We start from the raw sequence: 20,078 nt of genomic DNA, 5'->3' as shown, positions 1-20,078 counted from the left end.
ATTTGTGACAATGAAGCCGCTTTGCATATATCCTCTAATCCAGTCTTTTATGAGAGGACCAAGCATATAGAAATTGACTGTCATTTTGTTAGAGAAAAGATCCAGTCAGGGGAGATCGAGACAGCATTTGTCAATTCCAATGATCAACTTGCGGATGCATTGACTAAAGCTCTTAGAGGCCCCCGAACAGATCATATTTGTAACAAGCTGGGAGCTTTTGATATATACGCACCAGCTTGAGGGGGAGTGTTAGAAATAATATTAATCTATTATTATTAGAATAGTCTAGATTGTGGGCTTGGCCCATTAGGTCTTCCCATTAGGTCTTTTAGTCTCTATAAATAGAGAGCTTTCTTGTACAGTTATAAACACTTGAATATACAATAATATTCAGATTCAATTGAATAAGCAACAGTAAATGATGCAGGAGCAGATTTCTTATTAAGATTCAGAAGACGCTGATACGTCATTGATAGATCAGGATCCCCATGGTCAAGATAGTATCCCGGACATTATCATATTCTTCGGGAAGACCAGAAAGTCTGGCAACCATAAAGAGACATTCCACCTGTTTCCGATATGCAGACGCATCAATAGGTTATGGCAACATATCCAAATATGCATGCATCAGAGATCGACTTTTGCCAACATATGTCTCCATCTGAGTGTCAGATGATTTGCGCAGATCCATAAACTGAGACATGATGGAATAGAGCTGCTGAACATCATTAGTGTAGAGGTGTTTTGCTTCCTCCCACACTTCAGTGCAAGTTAGAAAAGAATAGAAGATGTCCAAGACGACTGGATCAATAGACTGCCAAAGAATACTCAGAAGCTGGTTATCAATCTTTTCCCAATCAGATTTTTCTTCCTTAGGAATATCAGTAGATTTAGTCGAGAGATGGTTCCCATGTCCCTGTCCAAAGAACCAAACTCGAACAGAGATGGCCCAGTTCTTGTAATTAACATAACCCTTCAACTTTGAAGAGGTAATGGGCCCAACATTGGTGGAGATGATATTAGGAGAACTTTTGGCAGGACGAGAGGGAGAACTGACCTCCGATTGAACAGGAGAAGTTGCTGCCATTATATTAAATCACAAGGGTATAAACCAAGTAAATAGGAACGAACCTGATCACAAATCAAGAAGAGGCGCGCACAAAAAGTGAGACCCACAAAGATCCAATCACAGATCTGGAAAAGGGAAGAGAAGACGAGCTTTTCTGTCCAAGAAAGGCTGAAAAATTCCATTGGAACAGTGCGCACACGCCAGAAGAAGGTGGCGCGTGAGCACCACGCTCAGAGGAGACAGACAGCGCGTGACGGCTCCGATGGTGGTCGGACCTCCACAGAACTGGTCGCCGGGAGGAGAGGGTCTTGATCGCAGGTGGTTTGGTTCGAAAACTTGCCGGAAAACTTCTCCGGCGGCCTGAACAGTGCTGGACGGTGGTTCCAGTGGCTATCGGAGGTGCTGACGTGTTCGGAAATTATTCCAAAGGAGCTTACAGCCCTGTATGGCTTGCCGGAAGGACGCATGGCAAAGAAAAGAGGATTCCTAAGCAGTAGGCTTAGGTTTTAAAAGCTTTATGCGAAAGCGAGGTCCCCAGAACAAAAGAGCTTTGGTACCAACTTGAATATAAAATAATGTGTTGTGTATTAAGCTAATACAAAGAGTTACAATATATAGAGACATTAATGGGCTTAAGTGAGAAGCCCAAATCTAATCCAAAAAGAATATTTACATATATGAAGTAATCTATTCAAATCTAATCATATCTAATATTTCCTATTCTAACAGAAACATTTAAATATCATTTAACAACAGTACCAGAATTAAACATGTTAAGAGCTAAGTGCAGGACACAACTCAATTAATAATAATAACTGCAACACACACGGTTAATAGAATAACAATTATAATTAGCGATAAAAATAGACCTACAACGAGTTGGGTGCCAGCCTAAACAACGGTTGGAATGAGAACGAAACTATGACAGTGTTGAAACACCCCAATTTAGGGTTTAACATTAGGGTTCAGTTTGCAAGCCCAAAATGAACCTTCTCTGATACCATATAAAAGGTTGAACCAGAAAACTTTTTAATGGGTAAGGGGGAATTACAAGCTATACTTTTTTTCTAAGTGATGACTATTTAGATGACCAAGAAAAATAGAAATTATGCTCATAACTAAAGGCTTTTATAAGTATTGAGGGAGCGATAACTAATTAGACGACTTAAAAAAAATAGTGCTAAAATCAAAAGTCTTGTATAAACTTGAAGTGGGGGCGATCGCCCTACCTCGCTCCACCACTAGAAGAGAGATTTGTGAATTATATTTTTATGTACAATACAATATATGTAGAGATGTTAATACATTACTGAAGAGTTGGTGGTGGTGGCCCAACCACCTTATACAATAAAGAGTTGGTGATGATAGTTCAACAGCCTTATACATTGGTCAAGAGCCATTGGTGGAGGCTCAATGATGGGCCTTCAATAAATATCCAAGCCCATTAGTTATCATTAGTTAGGATTAGTATATATAGATGTTTAGGGGCGAGGTGTCGGGAGGCATGTATGAAGTGAATTTGGAGTGGAATTTGGGTAAGGATCTCTAGGGAACTGTAGGAGCCTTGGGTAGTTGGTTCTAAGGGGGAGTTAAGGTCTTTTGGGTTTATTTTCTCTTGTATTAGTGTATGTAAAATGAGGCTATGCCTCCATTGTTAATGAAATTAGTGCTACATTTTCTGGATTTCATCAATTTGGTATCAGAGCACTTCCGATCTAGGGGGTGCTTTCTGGTCCAGATCTGAAGGAAAAAAAAAATGAAAAAGAAAATGGAATACATATTGACGAAGGTTGAGAGCATAGCAGTTAAAAGCGGATTGCGGCCCGTTGCGGCCAACCCTGAAAACCGCTATAGCGTTATAGCGGGTTGCGGTTGCGGAAATAGCGGAATGTATTAACATAACCTAGATGCACCATACATATATATATGCTAAAAAATAAAAATCAATCAATAATAATAAAAAATTTCTCCAAAACAAAAATAATAATATATATATATCAGATACAAAAAAATCTGATTGTAGTTGTAATATATGAGAAGATTAGTTGTAATATCTGAGTATATATATATATCGGATACAAAAAAATATGATTGTAGTTATAATATCTGAGAAGATTGGTTGTAATATCTGAGTATATATATATCCGATACAAAGAAATATGATTGTAGTTGTAATATCTGAGAAGATATATCCGATATATATATATATAGGATAAAAAAAAATATATCGGTCAAAGAGGTAGAGAAAAGATTGTTGTAGTTGTAATATCTGATACATATATATATATATATGTATAAAATATATATTTTTATATATTATCTACCTTTTTGACTGACATACTTTTGTATCCAATCATATATATATATATATATATATATATATATATATATGATAGGATACAAAAATATGTGATCAAAAAGGTAGAGAAGCTATATGTGGTCAAAAAGGTAGAGAAGCTGATAGGATAAAAAATATGTCGGTCAAAAAGGTTCAGCTTTTGACTATATCTACTCGTAAAAAACAAATTAACTTTTCAGTTCCTCCATGTGACTCAGAACTCAGAAGAGAGAGAAAGCTCTCCATTTTATAAAGTAAAAGTCTTGGAAAATAATATCAGATTCAAAACAAATTGGACAAGTCATGTATGTTTCTTCTCGTCTCCATCTTTGTAACGCAGAAGAGAGAGAGAGCTCCATTTAAAAACGCAGAAGAGAGAGAAAGCTCCATTTCAGCCGCGAATTTTTCGAAACAGACGCGATTTCCTCCGCTATTACGGCCGCTAAAGACGCGATCCCTTTCCGATGCGGTGCGGAGCTTTTTCTCGCGGTCGACCACCGCAACCTGCAAACGTTGCGGGTAGCGGCGCTTTTAACTACTATGGTTGAGAGGTGCTTTGATCATTTGGAAGAAAGAATTGATGGAGTTGAAGACACTTTTCGTCAACTTCAGGAAACCATTCTAACATTAATAGACCGCATCGATCAGGGTTTTGCAGATGATCTAGAAGCAAAGCGAGAAGCACTAATGAAAGTAGAAGCAAAGGAAAAAGATGGAAGGCTCAGCTGTTGAAGAGAGAGAAAATCGAAACTCAGAAAAAGAAACCAAAGATGACTGATCAGAACAAATTGCAGAAGAAGTGCACGAAGATGAAGAAGATCAAGAGGAGGAAGAAGATGTTGAGGTGCAACAAGAACAAGAAGAAAAGAATGGAGAAGAACAAGATCAAGACATACTTGGAGAAAGGGTGACCATTATGGCGGAAGTTCGTCTCCACACGCTGACAGATGAAAAAGAAATTGGAGAAGAAAAAACGATGGTTCTTGGTCATACAATTCTGGGAACAGGTAGGGTGGGAATTGAATCTGAAAGTGGGTATTTGGGCTAACCCAAGTTGGAAAACAAGGAAAACCAAAGTGTGCTTAATACGTTTACTAGGTCTGGTCAAAATGGGCCCAATTTGAGAGGCCACTGTGGAACTCAACAAGTTGGGGGTCCAGATCAATCTATTCCAAGTGAGGGAGGCAGCAACCCTAGCCAACATGAAAGGGCTTTTCGCAAGGAGGGTTGTAGCGTGATGCACGATGTTGTGACAGCAGCGCAGAACCATTTTGATGGCTGCCATGGGTTGCGATTAAGAAGATTAACGCCAGAACAGGCTGGAATGGGTATACCGACCGTTGGTGTTGTCATAACCCCTTTCTTATTTGAAGGACGAAAGGTTGTTCAAGCGCATGAAGGAATTGCAGCCTTAAGGGATAATGTTGATATGCTGATAGTTATTCCACATGACAAGTTGTTGACTATAGCTTCTCAATCTACCCCTATAACTAAAGAATTTAATTTGGCTGACGATATTTTGCAACAAGGTATTTGTGGCATTTTTTATATTATTACAATACCAGAATTGGTGAAAGTTGAATTGGCCGATGTCCAAGCTAGAATGACAAATGCAAGTTCTTCACTTGTGGGTAAAGAAATTGCAATTAGGAAAACAAGGGCAGGGGATACTGCATTAAATGTTATTAAGTCACCCTTGTGGAACAGAATTGATATAGAAAAAGCTACTGAAATTGTATGAAACAGAATTGGTGGAAGTGATCTATCCCTGTTTGAGGTTAATGCTGCAGTAGAAGTTATATATTACATGGTGAACCTCACTGCTAAATTGATAGTTCGAGCGGTAATAGGTCCATCGCTTCGTGGCCAATGGCCAATTGGGTCAATAAGCTTTAAGCAATGGGATCTTGTGGAAGTTCTCTCACATTATCTGTCCTCTTCCTTCACCTTGAGGACAAGGTGAATTTTGGGAGGGGGAGTATTGATGGGCCTTCAATAAATATCCAAGCCCATTAGTTAACATTAATTAGGATTAGTATATATAGATGTTTATGATGATGTGTCAGGAGGCATGTATGAAGTGAATTTACAGTGGAATTTGGGGAAGGATCTCAAGGAACTTTTGGAGCCTTGGGTAGTTGGTTCTAAAGGAGAGTTGAGGTAATTTGGGTTTATTTTCTCTTGTATTAAGTGTATGTAAAACGAGGCTATGCCTCCATTGTTAATGAAATCACTGTTGTATTTTTCTGGGTTCCAACACTCAATAACCTTTTGACTATTTACAACATTTTCCAACAATGACCACTCACACGAGAGGGCATTGGGTATGAAGTGTGGACAATTTACAGGTCCACATGCCTACGCTAAGAAACTCCACAATATTTAATCATTTATTGATAGAATGAAAGCGGTAAAGATCGAACTCGTGACCATTTCTAATATCATGTAAAGAATCATTTCAATCCAAAAATTAAGTTGTTAGTTGAAAATACATTAATGGTCTTATATTTTATATCATATTTACATAAAAGCCTTGTGAGGATGGAATTGGGGCAGACCTCCATAGGTCACCAAAAATGAGCGAAAAGGGTATTATTATATTCAGTTGAAGAAGGAAATGAAGGTAACCGATGAGACTAGGTGGAGTTGGCATCTATTTGCTTTTAGAGATGAGCTCTACGATGGTTTCAATGGTGGGAACCTAGAAATCCCATCCCACAATAGATTGGGAAATCTTCGTAATGGCTCTGTTGCAAAGATTTCATAATTCAACAGTGAAGAGACCATATGAAGCACTCATCTGCTTGCAACAAGACAGATCAATAGCAGATTACACAAAATGTTTCGAGAAGCTTTCCATTCCATTGAGGCACGCTGAAGACGATGTAATGACAACAATGTTCTTTAATATATTTTATGATCCTTTTGAAATGATTAAGGTGGGAACTGTTGCTTACAACCTGCAGCTTCTTAACTATAATAGAGTTCGTCTTACTTTTCATGTATAACAGCTTGAGAAAGTTGTCAACCCTACCACCCATGTTTTGGAATTCCTTAAATGCTTGTCAAATTCTATGGAGCTACAAGTGCAACCAGCTAAAGTCTTGGATGAGCGTAGGCTTTTGAATGTAAAGGTGGAGGTTTTCAAATGGAAAGACCTTTGAGAGTGTGAGAATTCATGCGAGGACTTTAAAGTTGTCTAAGAACAGTTCCCTTCTAACTCAAAAGCGGTTTTACTGCCAAACCACTTGAACATTGTAATAAAAGTGGAGAGATATGAGAATAAGGGTTGTAAGCTACACTCCTGGAGTACTTGAATCGTGTGGATTAGGGACGAGGAGAAGTTGAGTCTGGTGAAAGGAATTCTCGTAACGGAAGGACATTAAGTGATGAGGAGCAGCTCAGACGGTTAGAGGTTCCTTATTTCTTCAGCAAAGATCCGTATGAGTAGGTTTATCGTCCAATGAGATGTTTTCTGGTGTACTCGAAGAATTGGGTCGATTCCAAGTATTTCACATCCTCCACCCTCTGAGCCAACATCATCATCTATTCTATATCAACTAGAGAATGTAGGTAGCTCCACGCGCGGGTTACCTACCTCAACCCGCTCAAGAACGTCACCATCAAAATGCCTCAATGAAGCGGATAGCATGTCGACACATTCTTTGTACTCCGCAACCGATCCGTCGTGTAGCAAGTGCATGAGTGCTTCAAATGGGTTCCCCACCATTCAAGTATGAAACCTCTTCAATAATAGTTCTGAACATTCTCCAATCCAATGTGGGATTTCTAGGTTCCCACCATTGAAAATATTGGAGATATCGTCCCTCAAAGAATCATAGTACACTTGAAAACATCTCATTGCACGACAAACCTACCCAAACAGCTATGTTGCAAAGGTTTCATACCTCAATGGTGGGGAACCCATACGATGCACTCTTGCACTTCTGACACGACAGATCAGTTGTGGAGTACAAAGATATTGTTGAGGTGCTCTCCGCTTCGTTGAGGCACGCTGACGGCATCGTTCTTGAACAGGTTGAAGGAGAAAACACGCGTGTAGAGGTACCTACATTCTCCAATTTATATTGAACATAAGATGTTCGCTCAGAGGGTGGAGGAGGTGGAACAAGTCGCAGCTCTTTCAAGTCAAATAGGGATGGGTCAAGGCAGCGCTCATGCCATCCTTCACCCAACGGGGAATACAAGGAATTGGCCCAATGCTTTGAGTACAATTATGGGGGCTTCTATTTCAATTTGCCAAAGTAAGACACGGCCCTCAGGAACATGATGCATCGTCACAAGGGTCACAAGGAGGAACAATAGTTAGTGTCAAAAACAGGGCCCATTCTCGCCTGACCACGTTTGTTGCAATCAGCACTCAACTGACCATGTTTGAAGGGGTATATTTTTACAATAGGTGGTTGTGCAGTTAACTGGAAGGCCACACAACAGCACCTGATTGCTTTGTCTCCTACAAACGCATAAGCAATGAAAGAAGCAATATGATTAAGAGGTTTGTTTGGTGAACTGGGCCTAGATTAAAAGGTGACTATCATTTATTTCGATAGTTGTACTGCATATATTTGATTTAAGATTTGATGTATCATGAGATAATGAACAACATTGATGTTATGTTCGATATCATTTTATTCGTGATGTTATTGCTGATAGCAAGATTCGGGTCTTAATAATTGATATGAAAGATAATAAGGCGGATATGTTGACCAAACTGTTGCCAATGGCCAAGTTTAAGCATTGCTTAGATTTGGTCAATATTTGGTATAGCAGAAAAATTTATTTTTCAGATGGGAGGATTGGAGTAGGCGCTTCGCCAATTGCAAGCTACACTCCTAGAGTACTTGAATTGTGTGGATCATGGACGAGAAGGCGAGTCTGGTGAAAGAAATTCTCGTAATGGAAGAACCTAAGTGACGAGGAGCAGCTTAGACGGTTAGAGGTTTCTCGTGTAGAGAGATATTTTCGGGTGTAACAAATTCCTGAGGAGGACTAGGTGGAGTTGGCATCTGTTTGCTTTTAGGGATGAGCTCTTCAATGGTTTCAATGGTAGGAACCCAAAAATCCCACCATAGATGGGGAAATATTCAGAGCGGTTCTATTGCAAAGTTTTCATATTTCAACAGCGGGGAACCCCTATGAAGCACTCGTGCTTGCGACAAGACGGATCAGTTGTGGAGTACGAAGAAAGTTTTGGTGATTGTAATTGGTTGTTTCCAGCCATAACTATTTTTTGTTTTGATGATTGGTGTTTGTAACGAGCTCAACATGCATTATTTCATTTAATACAAATACAATACTGGTTGCATCAATATCCAACCTTAATTCTAAACAAATTCCTCAGCCGCATCATCAAGCTTCAAGGCCAAAAGTTGGTTGAGAAGCGTAATACAAAATCATTATTATGTCTTCACCTAATAAGTGAAACCTTCAAGCCCAAAGGATTACCCTGTGTATGTAACTACGGATAAGATTTGGTTACCCATAGTCTGAAAAGTTTGAATTCCATGGGAAATTATAGTAAACCCCTGATTTGGGTTCATGAAAGATTACCCAATCAATACTTTGATTGTCGAAAGATGATTGACATCAAATTGGTTCTCTAATGATAATTTCTGGTCATCTAAATGATGAAAAATAGAAAACAGTAACTTTTGAAAACAAAATTGATGTAATAATATTTTGAGAACAAAACTGATGCTTTTGAAAATCTTTTACGGACCAAAACTGATGCTTATATAACTGTTAAAAGCAACAAATACATCAAAAGAAATGTCAACTCAAAACACAAAAAGAAGGGGCAGTGACTTTCATAGCATGCTTCAGAAAACATACCTTCCACCTTAACTCCAGCATTATGGCTTACATCGAAAGCTTTCATAATTGTACTTGAGTAAGCTTTTCCACAAACTGAACCCATATAAAATGTTTATATTATTGCCCAATAACATAAAATGTCAGAACAAAATGGTAAATACAGTCAAGCTATATGATTGTACCTGAGTTTAACCTAGACATTGTTCGATTAGTGGTTTCTGCTTCAGAGCTGAGATGTCACACCAAATAATTAGCAGAGTTGTAAATGATCAATTTAAGTAATCAGTGTAAACTGAAGTGTACTTTATTCCATCGGAGAAGGGAGATTCTTCTTTCAGAGTAAGCTCTGCAGTTGGAGGAAGTTCTGCATGAATAAAATAACGTGAAAGGATAATTTTATCAGTAAAATAACTTGCTAGAAACTTGATATCACAAAACACAACCAACGAATAAAGGAGTTAAAAAGCATGCATGAGCCCCAACCCTCAAAAACAAGACAGGCATGGATTACAGATGACCCAAAGAAAAATTACAGTAGTAAACCAAGCACTGGTTTGCAATTTTTCCTCAGATTTCTAAACAGCATCAGTTCACAACATGAAAATATTTTTTTTTTTAGAATTGGCTATGTTGGATAATATCTCCTATTTAGGGATTGTTTATTAAGAAACTAATTTAGGAGTTGTTTTTATTTGATTTGATTTAGTTACTTGTTATTAGAGATTGTAAATCCTTGTATACAAATAGAGTGGACTGCAAAGCAATTCCTCAAGCATTTCATAAATGTTTTTGCACATGGTATCAGAATCTGGTTAAAATATTGCATGACCAAGCAACAAGAGACATTAATGGAATAATCATCAGCAAAAATTTATGGTTGGAACAACCATCAGCAGAAATGTATGATTGGAAATTAGAATAACCATCAGCTTGAAGAGTTGGTTAAAATATTGCTTGACCAAGGCAAAGAGACTTCCCTAAAATGACACTAATTAGATATGTACTGACAGCAAGTGTACACAGCAGCTCTTGAAGCTAAGAGTCATTCTAGCCATACATTTCTGCTGATGGTTCGTGATAGTTCACTTTTTTCTTCCTTCTCTACCTAAATCCTTATAATTTCAACAACTCGTACTCCTTGATGCAGATCCTTTGTCAACAAGTGAAATTCATTCACGTCCTTCCCAATCTCCAATTGTCACGCGACCAATCACATTCTTGTGGGCAAGTGAAATCCATTCATGACCTTCCCAGTCTCCAATTATCACGCGACTAGTCCTACTCTGCTCACTCAAATCCTCTGTCTCCTTGTTAGTGTTGTTAAAATTGCGTGGAAAATCGATACATCGTACGATCTTACGATTTTTTTCTTTCGAACAAGTTGAATCGGATATAGATTGTGTTCTTTCAGATCGGTTGGGATCAACGATTAAACACGTCAAATCGGTGGAATCGGACAATCCACCCGTTTCAGCAATCTAAGGGAAAAAGAAAACTCAGAATGACAAGGAGAAAGAGAGGGGAAAAGTTGGTTGTTGTGTTGGCAGCACAGTGAGATTCCATGGTTGTGTATCTGATAGGGCCCAACTTAATAAAGCCCAATACTGATGTATCACAGCCTAATGAGCATGCTGAGTCAGCTTGTTTGTTAGGAGAGTTTGTTACACATGATGAGACGTTAGATGATAAAAAGGGACGTGAAGAAGGACTGGGTACCGTGGAGGTCATGAGAATTGCTTATGCAAAGTGGGAGATCTCAGGGCATCTCGAAAGCCCCTGAACCATTTATATTCTGTTAAACTTTTCTTTATTTCTTTCTACACAATCTGAGCTATAGCAGCACTATAGCATGTAGCTCGATTTAATCTTGTTGAACCTTGTTGTATTCACTGGAATGAAGCTTTTATAGAAGCATTATTCTGGGAAATTTGTTGTTATTTGTTTAGTTCCTATCAATTGGTATCAGAGCACTCCGATCTGGGTGCTTTGAACCTAGCTATTATAAATATATATATATATATATATATGGAAAACAGATTTGAGAGTTTGGAGAAGATGAGAAAAGCAGAGGAGACCCATGCAGAGATAATGAGGCTCCTTGACGAGATTTTACATAACTTTTCTCAGCTAAATAAAGGTTCGCGAAGAAGACGACCCGAGCGGTAACAGGGAGATCCAAGCTGTAGTAATGATGGAGAATTTTATAGTTCTATGGTTCGCGAGAAGAAATTGGAGTTACCATAGTTTTAAGGAGAAGAAGCCTATGGATGGCTAACCAAGTTTGAGCAGTACTTTGAAACGTATGAAATACCGGAAACAGAGAGGCTTCCTCGGGTTGCGAAATTGATGAAAGGTCAAGCTAGTGCTTGGTGGTGGTGCTGGAGCCGGATATATGTGAGAGCCTCTTGGAGGGAATTTGTTACGGCGCTACTCAAACGATTTCATCCAGATTTGATGAAGGAAACGATGGACAACACAAAGGCAACACAAACAGCAACAGGGGCTGACATGCGAACAAATCCTAATTTGCATGTCACCTCAGGCGAAAATTTGAAAAAAAGCTTGAAGGTGGACGTCGTGGAAAGCTATCGAACGGAGCTGTTGCAGAAAAATCCACCCATGTTGACAGAGACAATGACGGAGACGACGATGAAGGAAACGACTCCTATAGAGGAACGAAACACAGCATGGGCTGGGGTTGAAATTTGCGTTCACAATGGTGAGAAATGGGCTGGATCAAAAGGAACAAACCAGCCCAACCGAAGTGGACTCAGGTTACACAGGCAGTAAACAGGGGGTTAGTCACGTGACCCACTTAAATCAGACAACCGGAAATGACGCATGTGTCCCGACTAATGCTGTGGAGATCAACACGCATGGAAACGCTTCAAGAAGTGTCAATTTGGGGGAAAATGTTGGCCTTACACGAAACCTAGCAAGTTCAACCAGCAATAATCAAAAGGTGGCTGAGAGTGGGGTGTCAGGAAGCGGCTATCCAGAAAGGAGAAGACTCTCTCATTGCTGCAAGGTTGCGCAGCCTCAGATTTTGGTAGTGGAAGACGACGATGAGTGGGGCAATGCAGAGGTTGATGACGTCCCAAGCGAAGCGGAAAAAGTAGGTGAAGAGCTTATAAACAAAGTCTTGGATGTACAGTTGCCAGCGACAACACAGCCACCGGCGGTGGTTGTCAACCTTCCACCATTGCCTGAACGACCAGATGCGAATCTTCAAGGGGAAGGAGGGGAGGACTTACTGCGCCGCTGCAGTCATTGGACTCCACAATACACATGTGAGAGGATGCTAAACAAGCAAATTAGGTTAGAGGAGGTGTGGCACACTTTGGGCCAAGCTGCTGACCCGATGAATAAAGTCCAATTCAATATTAAAACACCTTTAACCCAATCCAATGATATTAGTGTTTTATATGGTTGGGCTTTTCAGCTTGATAGGGAATTGAAGACGGGAAATCATGTGGTTCTTTTATCTACTTTTGTAGACATGGGGTCCAAGCTTCATTTGTACATGCAGGAGCAGGGGATGCTGGTAAGTATTATTTATATGGATAAAATGAGGTTGTTTGGAGAATCAGTTTGCAGTGGATACATTCATGGAGAGCTGTCAATTTATAATAGATGCATTCTTGATTCACCAGTCTATTCTGATGTAGATGCTGCCAAGATTAAAATGGGCCAAGGTGTTTACGAGGGAAGTTCTTTTGTTTCTTGCATAAATTGGCTCCTACATTTTCAATTGTGGGATCCTGGAGGAGATCATCAACATGCGCTGCAAATAAGTTGGCCCTTGCATTTCAAGCAATGGGACCCTGGCATAAGATTCTTGATGGCTAAACCTCACCTTGAGGGCAAGGTGAATGTTTAGGGGGGGAGTATTGATAGGGCCCAACTTAATAAAGCCCAATATTGATGTATCACAGCCTAATGAGCATGCTGAGTCAGCTTGTTTGTTAGGAGAGTTTGTTACACATGATGAGACGTTAGATGATAAAAAGGGACGTGAAGAAGGAATGGGTACCGTGGAGGTCATGAGAATTGCTTATGCAAAGTGGGAGATCTCAGGGCATCTCGAAAGCCCCTGAACCATTTACATTCTGTTAAACTTTTCTTTATTTCTTTCTGCACAATCTGAGCTATAGCAACACTATAGCATGTAGCTCGATTTAATCTTGTTGAACCTTGTTGTATTCACTGGAATGAAGCTTTTATAGAAGCATTATTCTGGGAAATTTGTTGTTATTTGTTTAGTTCCTATCAGTATCTCACCTCAATCTCAATCATCGGCAACGAATCCACAGCAGCTTTTGACGTCGAAGGGTGTTTGTCGTGTCTGTCTCCCAACACCATCGTTTGCCAAGCCTTTTATGTGAAGAAAAGATCTGAAATAGTCCGAGGAAAAAAGAGGTTAGTAATTGATTACGGACCCTGCCTAATTCTTCAGTTCAGTGAAGCCCATGTGTTCTCAAAGTTTGACTTAAAGGTGGCCTTTTGGCAATTGGGTATTCGGCCATAAGAAAGGTATAAGACGGCCTTTTCCATTCCAAATGCCCATTATCAATGGACCGTCATGCCATACAGCCCCTTCTATTTTCCAAAGAACAATGGCCCAGATCTTTCAGCCCATTCTCCACAGTACACTCATCTACATTGATGATATTTTATTGTATTCAAAGACAAAAGAATCTCACAAAGATTTGTTAAATCAATTCTTTGAGATTATGAACAATTATAGAATCATGCTATCGGAAAGAAAGGCACATGTAGCAAAAGATGAAATTGAATTTTTGGGAATGAATTTCAAAGGTGGAAAATATCTATCCACTCATTGAAGTTTCCTGATGAGAACCTTACAGCTAAGCAACTCCACTCATTCCTTGGGGTTTGCAATTATGCCAACGACTTCATTCCGAAGTTTACCCAAATAACCTCACCTTTCAGGGCTATGTTAAAAAGGAATCCACCATAGTGGTCTCAAAAGCGAACTGATACAGTAAAAGAACTTCAGCAACTTCGTCAGAATCTCCCCCCAATCAAAATTCCCACTGATGGATAGCGTATTCTACATACTAACACTAGTGATAGCTTCTGGGGAGCAATCGTTTTGGAGGAAAAAGACAACAAGAAGCATGTGTGTGGATTTACAAGTGGCAAGTTTTCAGAGGTCAAAAGCCATTATCACTCCACACATAAAGAAATCTCAGTCGTTAAATATGGAATTAAGAAATTTGAAATCGGTCACAAGTTCACAGTGGTAATGGATAATTCATCCTTCCCAAAGATCATGGACTTGAAAAATTACTTCCTACTCCTCAATTGCTCAGACTAAACGATTGGTTCAGTAGATATGAGTTCACGGTAGAGCACATAAAAGGAGATAAGAACTTGGTCCCTAACTTGCTCTCAAGACTATCAACACTTCATCTCCTTACTCACCAGAAGCCAATACCCTTAATAGCTTCCATGCAGTCCTCTAACCTTGCCCCATCTTTCCCAAACCACTATTACCCTCCTGAAGCTGAAGAAGCCAAAACCACTGAGGCACTGAAAAACTGCTCTAGGAACAAAAATTTTGAATATCATTCAAAGATAAATAGAGCTCATGGACTAGATAACTTATTGTCCCTTGGCCTCATCCATCCTGAATACCCTTACCATTTCTTCAGACTAAATCCTTCAAAAGGCTTTAGCAATGATATCCGAAACTTCTTGTGGCATCTGTGCAACGTATACTACATTGCCATAGAAATTCCAATTCAAACTATCTACAATAAGATGTTGAAAGAAGACACTTCTCATGAATACTTCTTTCTCTCCTTTCTCTACCAATTTATCGGAAAAGAACTCTCGCTTTGTCATTTGGGAAAAGAATATTATTCTAAAAGGCCTAACCAAGTGCTTGTCTTTTATCTTCATAAAAGTTGGATTTGTGATGATGGATTTCTTCATCCTATCACAATCTACTGTCAAAAAGGTCCTCTCTTTGATCCCTTTCTTGACCCCTTTAAGCCAGACAATGGTCCTTTCATCAGAAGCATTCAAAAGCGTTTTGCAAAGTTCAATGGAGTGATCCCTAAAGACGACTGGCCTAAATGGGAAGATGACACCCAATGGGAAGCTTTTCCTACTTGGTGCAAAGATCGATTTAGTGCAGATCTGATAAAATATCAAGAACATCTTAATTAAGCCCTTAAGACTTCCAGTTCTCAAAGAGAGTGCTCTTATACAGAGAATGCCAACAAGGATGAAGAACTCGTCTAAGACATCTTTGAAGACTGTCATCAAGACCCATTTGATGAGAAGATTCGAAGTTTCCTAATTACTAAAGAAAATTTTGAAGAATATCTCCTGATGCTTCACCTTGAGAAAGAAGAACGAAGGAGAAGCAAAGAAACCGGTGAAAGAATGGACCTAGCTGGACATGAGCCCATTATCAAGACAATTTGGACTTGAGTTACCTAGTTTGGCCTAAGAAGTTTATTAGCCCAATGTTAGATTGTTGGTGTGTGATATATGATGATGTAAGCCCTTAGGTAATAAAGTTTGTCTTGTAGTATTTGTCTTAATGTACTTTTCTAGAGTATTGTATTATGAAGTGTGATGTAAGCAATGATGTAATGTCGTTTGGCTTGTTATGCTTTCTTCACCTATAAATAGGTGACCTTGTAAGCTTGTAAGGGCAAGAGGAGCTTGCCTACCCATCAATAAGAAGTGTGTTGTTCTCCAATGGCTTTCTAAAATTCTCTCTTCTCTTTCTTAGCCCACTAGTTTAATCTATGATCATCTCTCTAGCATAGTCATACTGAGTATGCTTTGCACTCGCCATAGATAAGGATCTTGTGCATCAGAAAGGTTATAACATGAAGATTGATCTTCTGCTACGGATCTATGGTCATTATATTGTGAGATGAGTCTGGTAAGGTCTCCCATTAACATAGAGGAAAAGGCTATGGGCAATATACTATGGTTTGCCACCGTAAGTCCCAATTTGGCCTAGAAGTACTCTAATGGATTTAAATGAAACTTCAACAGGGATAGTCTCACTTGTGAAATTCTCATGAATATAGTGATTCATAGGCAACCCGGATTACAACAACTAGGTCACTTACATTCTATGTATGTGAGTTCAGGGAATGCAACAAAGTAATCATGTCTTGCATACAAAATCTTCAAAAGTTGTGAATTAGATCATTTGAGAAACAAACCTTTCTTGACTTCATGTCTCTTTGCCATGGCAAGGAGTTCCTCTCTGCTCTTTCCCATAACATGAGACAAATCCTGGGTGTGCATGTGAACAATTACACCATCCATTCAAATGCTGGTTGGATGTATACTATCAATGACAGAGTTCTCAAATAGTCTTACAGGGAGAGGGAAATATGGTGAATTCATATATACAGCATTATAGTGGTCAATACATTGATACTTGCTTTTTGTTCCAACATATTCTGCAACTTCATTCCAATTCCCAAATCCATACATTTCAATGCCCTAAAATAAAACCAATTTGTTAAGATACACAAAATTTGATAACAAACAATAGAGTAGAAAAGTAGGCATCATTTAACATATAGTGGGAACGAAAAAAGAAAACAAAAGAGTTCCCCATACTCAAATCACAAACCTCTAGAAGTAACATCTCTTCATCTGCATTCCAGTCTGGACATATAAGTGGAAAAGATAGATTATCCTGCACAAGAAATATTTGTTTTGAAACTTATATTTATACACTAAAATCATTCTTAACCATGAAGCATGGATGTTCTTATGCTAGAAACTTCATTCACAACTAAATTTTATTATTTTCAGCAACAAAAAGCTACATGTAAGATGATAGCATAAATATCAAGAAAGAGTTGAGAACTTTCGGTCAGCATTTATCTTCCTTCGATTAACATAAACTGAAGAAAAAACAAAGAAATTTCATGTGCATCCTTGGAATTAAGCAAAGCACCCTTCATGGGAAAAGTGATATATAAGTACAGCTGACTAGTGCACAGACAAGAAATCTGTAACAGTCTCTTTAGAAAAAAAGGCTAGCATCACTATGCAATAATCCACAATATTTACAAACAATTAAAGCAAGCACTAATAATTCTCCAAATTAATAATCTGGTTTGTTGTTAAGCAAAAAAGTATTCAGTAAATATATATATATATATATATATATATATATATATTCAGTAAAAGAATTAATACCAATATGGTTCGTACAGTATCCAGCATTTTATGCTTGCTTGTTCTTTTTCTTTTTTTGAGGAAAAAATATTAGAAGGAAAGAAGAGAGATACAAAAGAAGGAAGGACAGAAGCTTTCATCATTCATCCACAGTACCAGCATCCTGATCTCAGCAGAACTAGACTACAATCAATACCATTTTAAAAAATTTAAACATAAAGGACATCAACTGTATTTTAGAGAGAAAAAAAATGAATATGCAACTCTGTGCAAGTAATTACAATAAATATAAAAAAAGAACAATGCAAAGAAGGTCGCATACCATAATCCGATATGGATGATTACTTTTGTGAGGTGTCACCTCAGCCCCAACAGAAAAGCACTCTATGCAGAGATCAAAATCTTGACACACAGCACACTTGATGCGAATCTTCCCTGAAATATCTTTGTTGCAGTAATTACAGTGATACAGAGATACCTTGCCATCAGTTATTCCTTTGCCTACCACATTTAGAAAAATCACAGTGATACAAAGAAGACGTTAATGAACTTTTCGAAGGGAAGGGAAGGGAAGAATGTGTTAAAGAAAAATCACCAGTAGGCAAAGTCTCTAAATTCTCCACATTCAAAGAAGCCTTTTTTCTCTTGTATCTAAAAACAGAAAACAAAGAAAGAAACAACGTTATATTATATAAGAGTAATTAAACAAAATTTGTAGCAGGAAGCATTCAAGAACAATTTCAATGCATCCAAAGGACATGCTCCAAAACAAAAATCCACATAAAACATTCAAGAACAACTATTCCACTGCTTCTTTCATAAAATTTACACAGAAAACACACCAAAAACGCATAAATTCCTAATTTCTACAGAAAACCCTTTGACATACTTCATTTCCAACAATGATCTTTTCCTAATTAAATATGTTTTTGCCAATATCTTTTCGCATAAGAAAGGGGGGGAAAGAAAAGATGAAAGAATATCCACACACAAAAAACGTGATTCCTTGCATAAAGATTAAACAAATATAATTTCACCGTAGCAACGAAGCACTCATGGCATAATCACAACCACAAACCTTTGGTTCGGATCATCGTCACCGGAGCGCGACGCGGTTCGGCACCGACCCATTACACTGAGCTACTCAGTCCCTCCAAACTCCCTCTCCAACGTTTTTATATTTTATAAAAAGTCTAATAAGGTCGTTTCTCTATCCCTGCAGTGTCGTTTTCCTAACAAGGGCATTTAAATTTGGGGTTTGACATTTCACATCTGATAAAAAAAATGCGGAGAAGAAAGATTCATACAAGTGTGAAGTGTATTTGTTTAAAAAATTTATATTTATATGTACTAAAAATTTTATTTATATTTAAAAATAAGATTAATATAAGTAATTTTATGGTTTTTTTATGATTTTTTTTATAAAGTATCAAATTATTTGTCTACATAAAAATAACATAAATAAATATTGTTAGAAATTATAAGACATCATTAGATAAGACTTATGTTCTCTACCTTAAGTTTTATTATGCAAGAACACAATTGAAATTTTCAAAAATTAAATATTTTATAATGATTATTTGATGAATCTTTAAAATCTATATATATTACCAAAAAATATTAAACAAATTCTGTTTTATTTAAAAATTGTACTCGTATATGTAAAAAGAAAACTGGTAAGATAAATAAAAAAATAAAAAACAATATAAAATAACTCAAATTTCATAAAATAATCAACTCTAAAATTATTCATATATCCATAAAAGAAATTAACATTAACTGTGGGCTTCAATTTACTGTGAAACAAATCGTTTAATATATTAAGTAATAAAAATTAAATAATTGATTAATTTACCATTTATTTTCGTTGAAAATACTTGTGATACAAATATTTTCATGTTTCAATGTATGAGAAAAGTAAAAAGAAATTTAACATAATTTATCTTATTAGGTTGTATAAAATTAAAATATTCGATTTTAACATTTATGTTATTATAAATATTAAAAAGTTATGTATCAAATTGATGTCAGGAAATGGTCAAGAATTCGATACATATTTGATATATTATAAACATAAAATTTATTTCAATCATTTTTTATAAATTGTAAATATTATAATTTATTTCTTAATTGCGTAAAGAGTCGAAAGACAATTAAATTCAAAAGTTTTTAATTAGGGAAATGTTAGACTTATAACTTTTATCATTTATAAACTTTTACAACCAAATCTTAATTGTTAATTTCTGTCAATCTAACGGTTATAATTTATTGAAAGTTCATAATTAATTAATAAGTGTAATCCAATAAATTATAACCGTAAGATTGACAGAGATCAATGATTAAGCTTTGGTTGTAAGAGATTGTAAACGAAAAAATTATAAATATAACTTTTCCCTTTTAATTATTCTGGCGTGAGGATAAGACGGTCTTATATGAAAGATAGGTCTTTCATTTAGCGACGGCTTTTTTACTAGAATATTGTGAAATAAAAGATTAAATTATATTAATTTTAAATCTATTTACTTATATACAATAATCAACCCACAACATGACCGCTTAAACTGTGGATCATGTCAATATGTGGGATAAAATAAGTTATGTATGAGTTTGGGTAAATAACACAAATTATTATCGTGTCAGGAGCGC

At 37.3% G+C, this 20,078-nt stretch overlaps 1 protein-coding gene across 1 annotated transcript; it reads right to left on the bottom strand.

The window, feature by feature from the left end:
* Positions 1 to 8,861: 8,861 nt before the first annotated feature.
* Positions 8,862 to 18,595, bottom strand: LOC133317764 (transcriptional adapter ADA2-like). Its single transcript, XM_061519643.1, has 10 exons — positions 18,511 to 18,595; positions 18,028 to 18,083; positions 17,755 to 17,933; positions 16,879 to 16,944; positions 16,620 to 16,745; positions 16,460 to 16,532; positions 9,546 to 9,606; positions 9,425 to 9,471; positions 9,261 to 9,335; positions 8,862 to 8,874 (listed from the first exon to the last, which is right to left on the bottom strand). The coding sequence occupies exons 1-10, from the start codon at positions 18,561 to 18,563 to the stop codon at positions 8,870 to 8,872; spliced, it is 741 nt and encodes a 246-aa protein (XP_061375627.1). The 5' UTR covers positions 18,564 to 18,595; the 3' UTR covers positions 8,862 to 8,869.
* Positions 18,596 to 20,078: the final 1,483 nt, after the last annotated feature.

The sequence above is a fragment of the Gastrolobium bilobum genome, unplaced genomic scaffold (assembly GCF_033153095.1).
Source record: "Gastrolobium bilobum isolate Gb01-03AN ecotype WA unplaced genomic scaffold, APGP_CSIRO_Gbil_v1 utg39760, whole genome shotgun sequence".
Taxonomy (NCBI): Eukaryota; Viridiplantae; Streptophyta; class Magnoliopsida; order Fabales; family Fabaceae; genus Gastrolobium; species Gastrolobium bilobum.
This window is presented reverse-complemented; position numbering and strand designations above follow the sequence as displayed.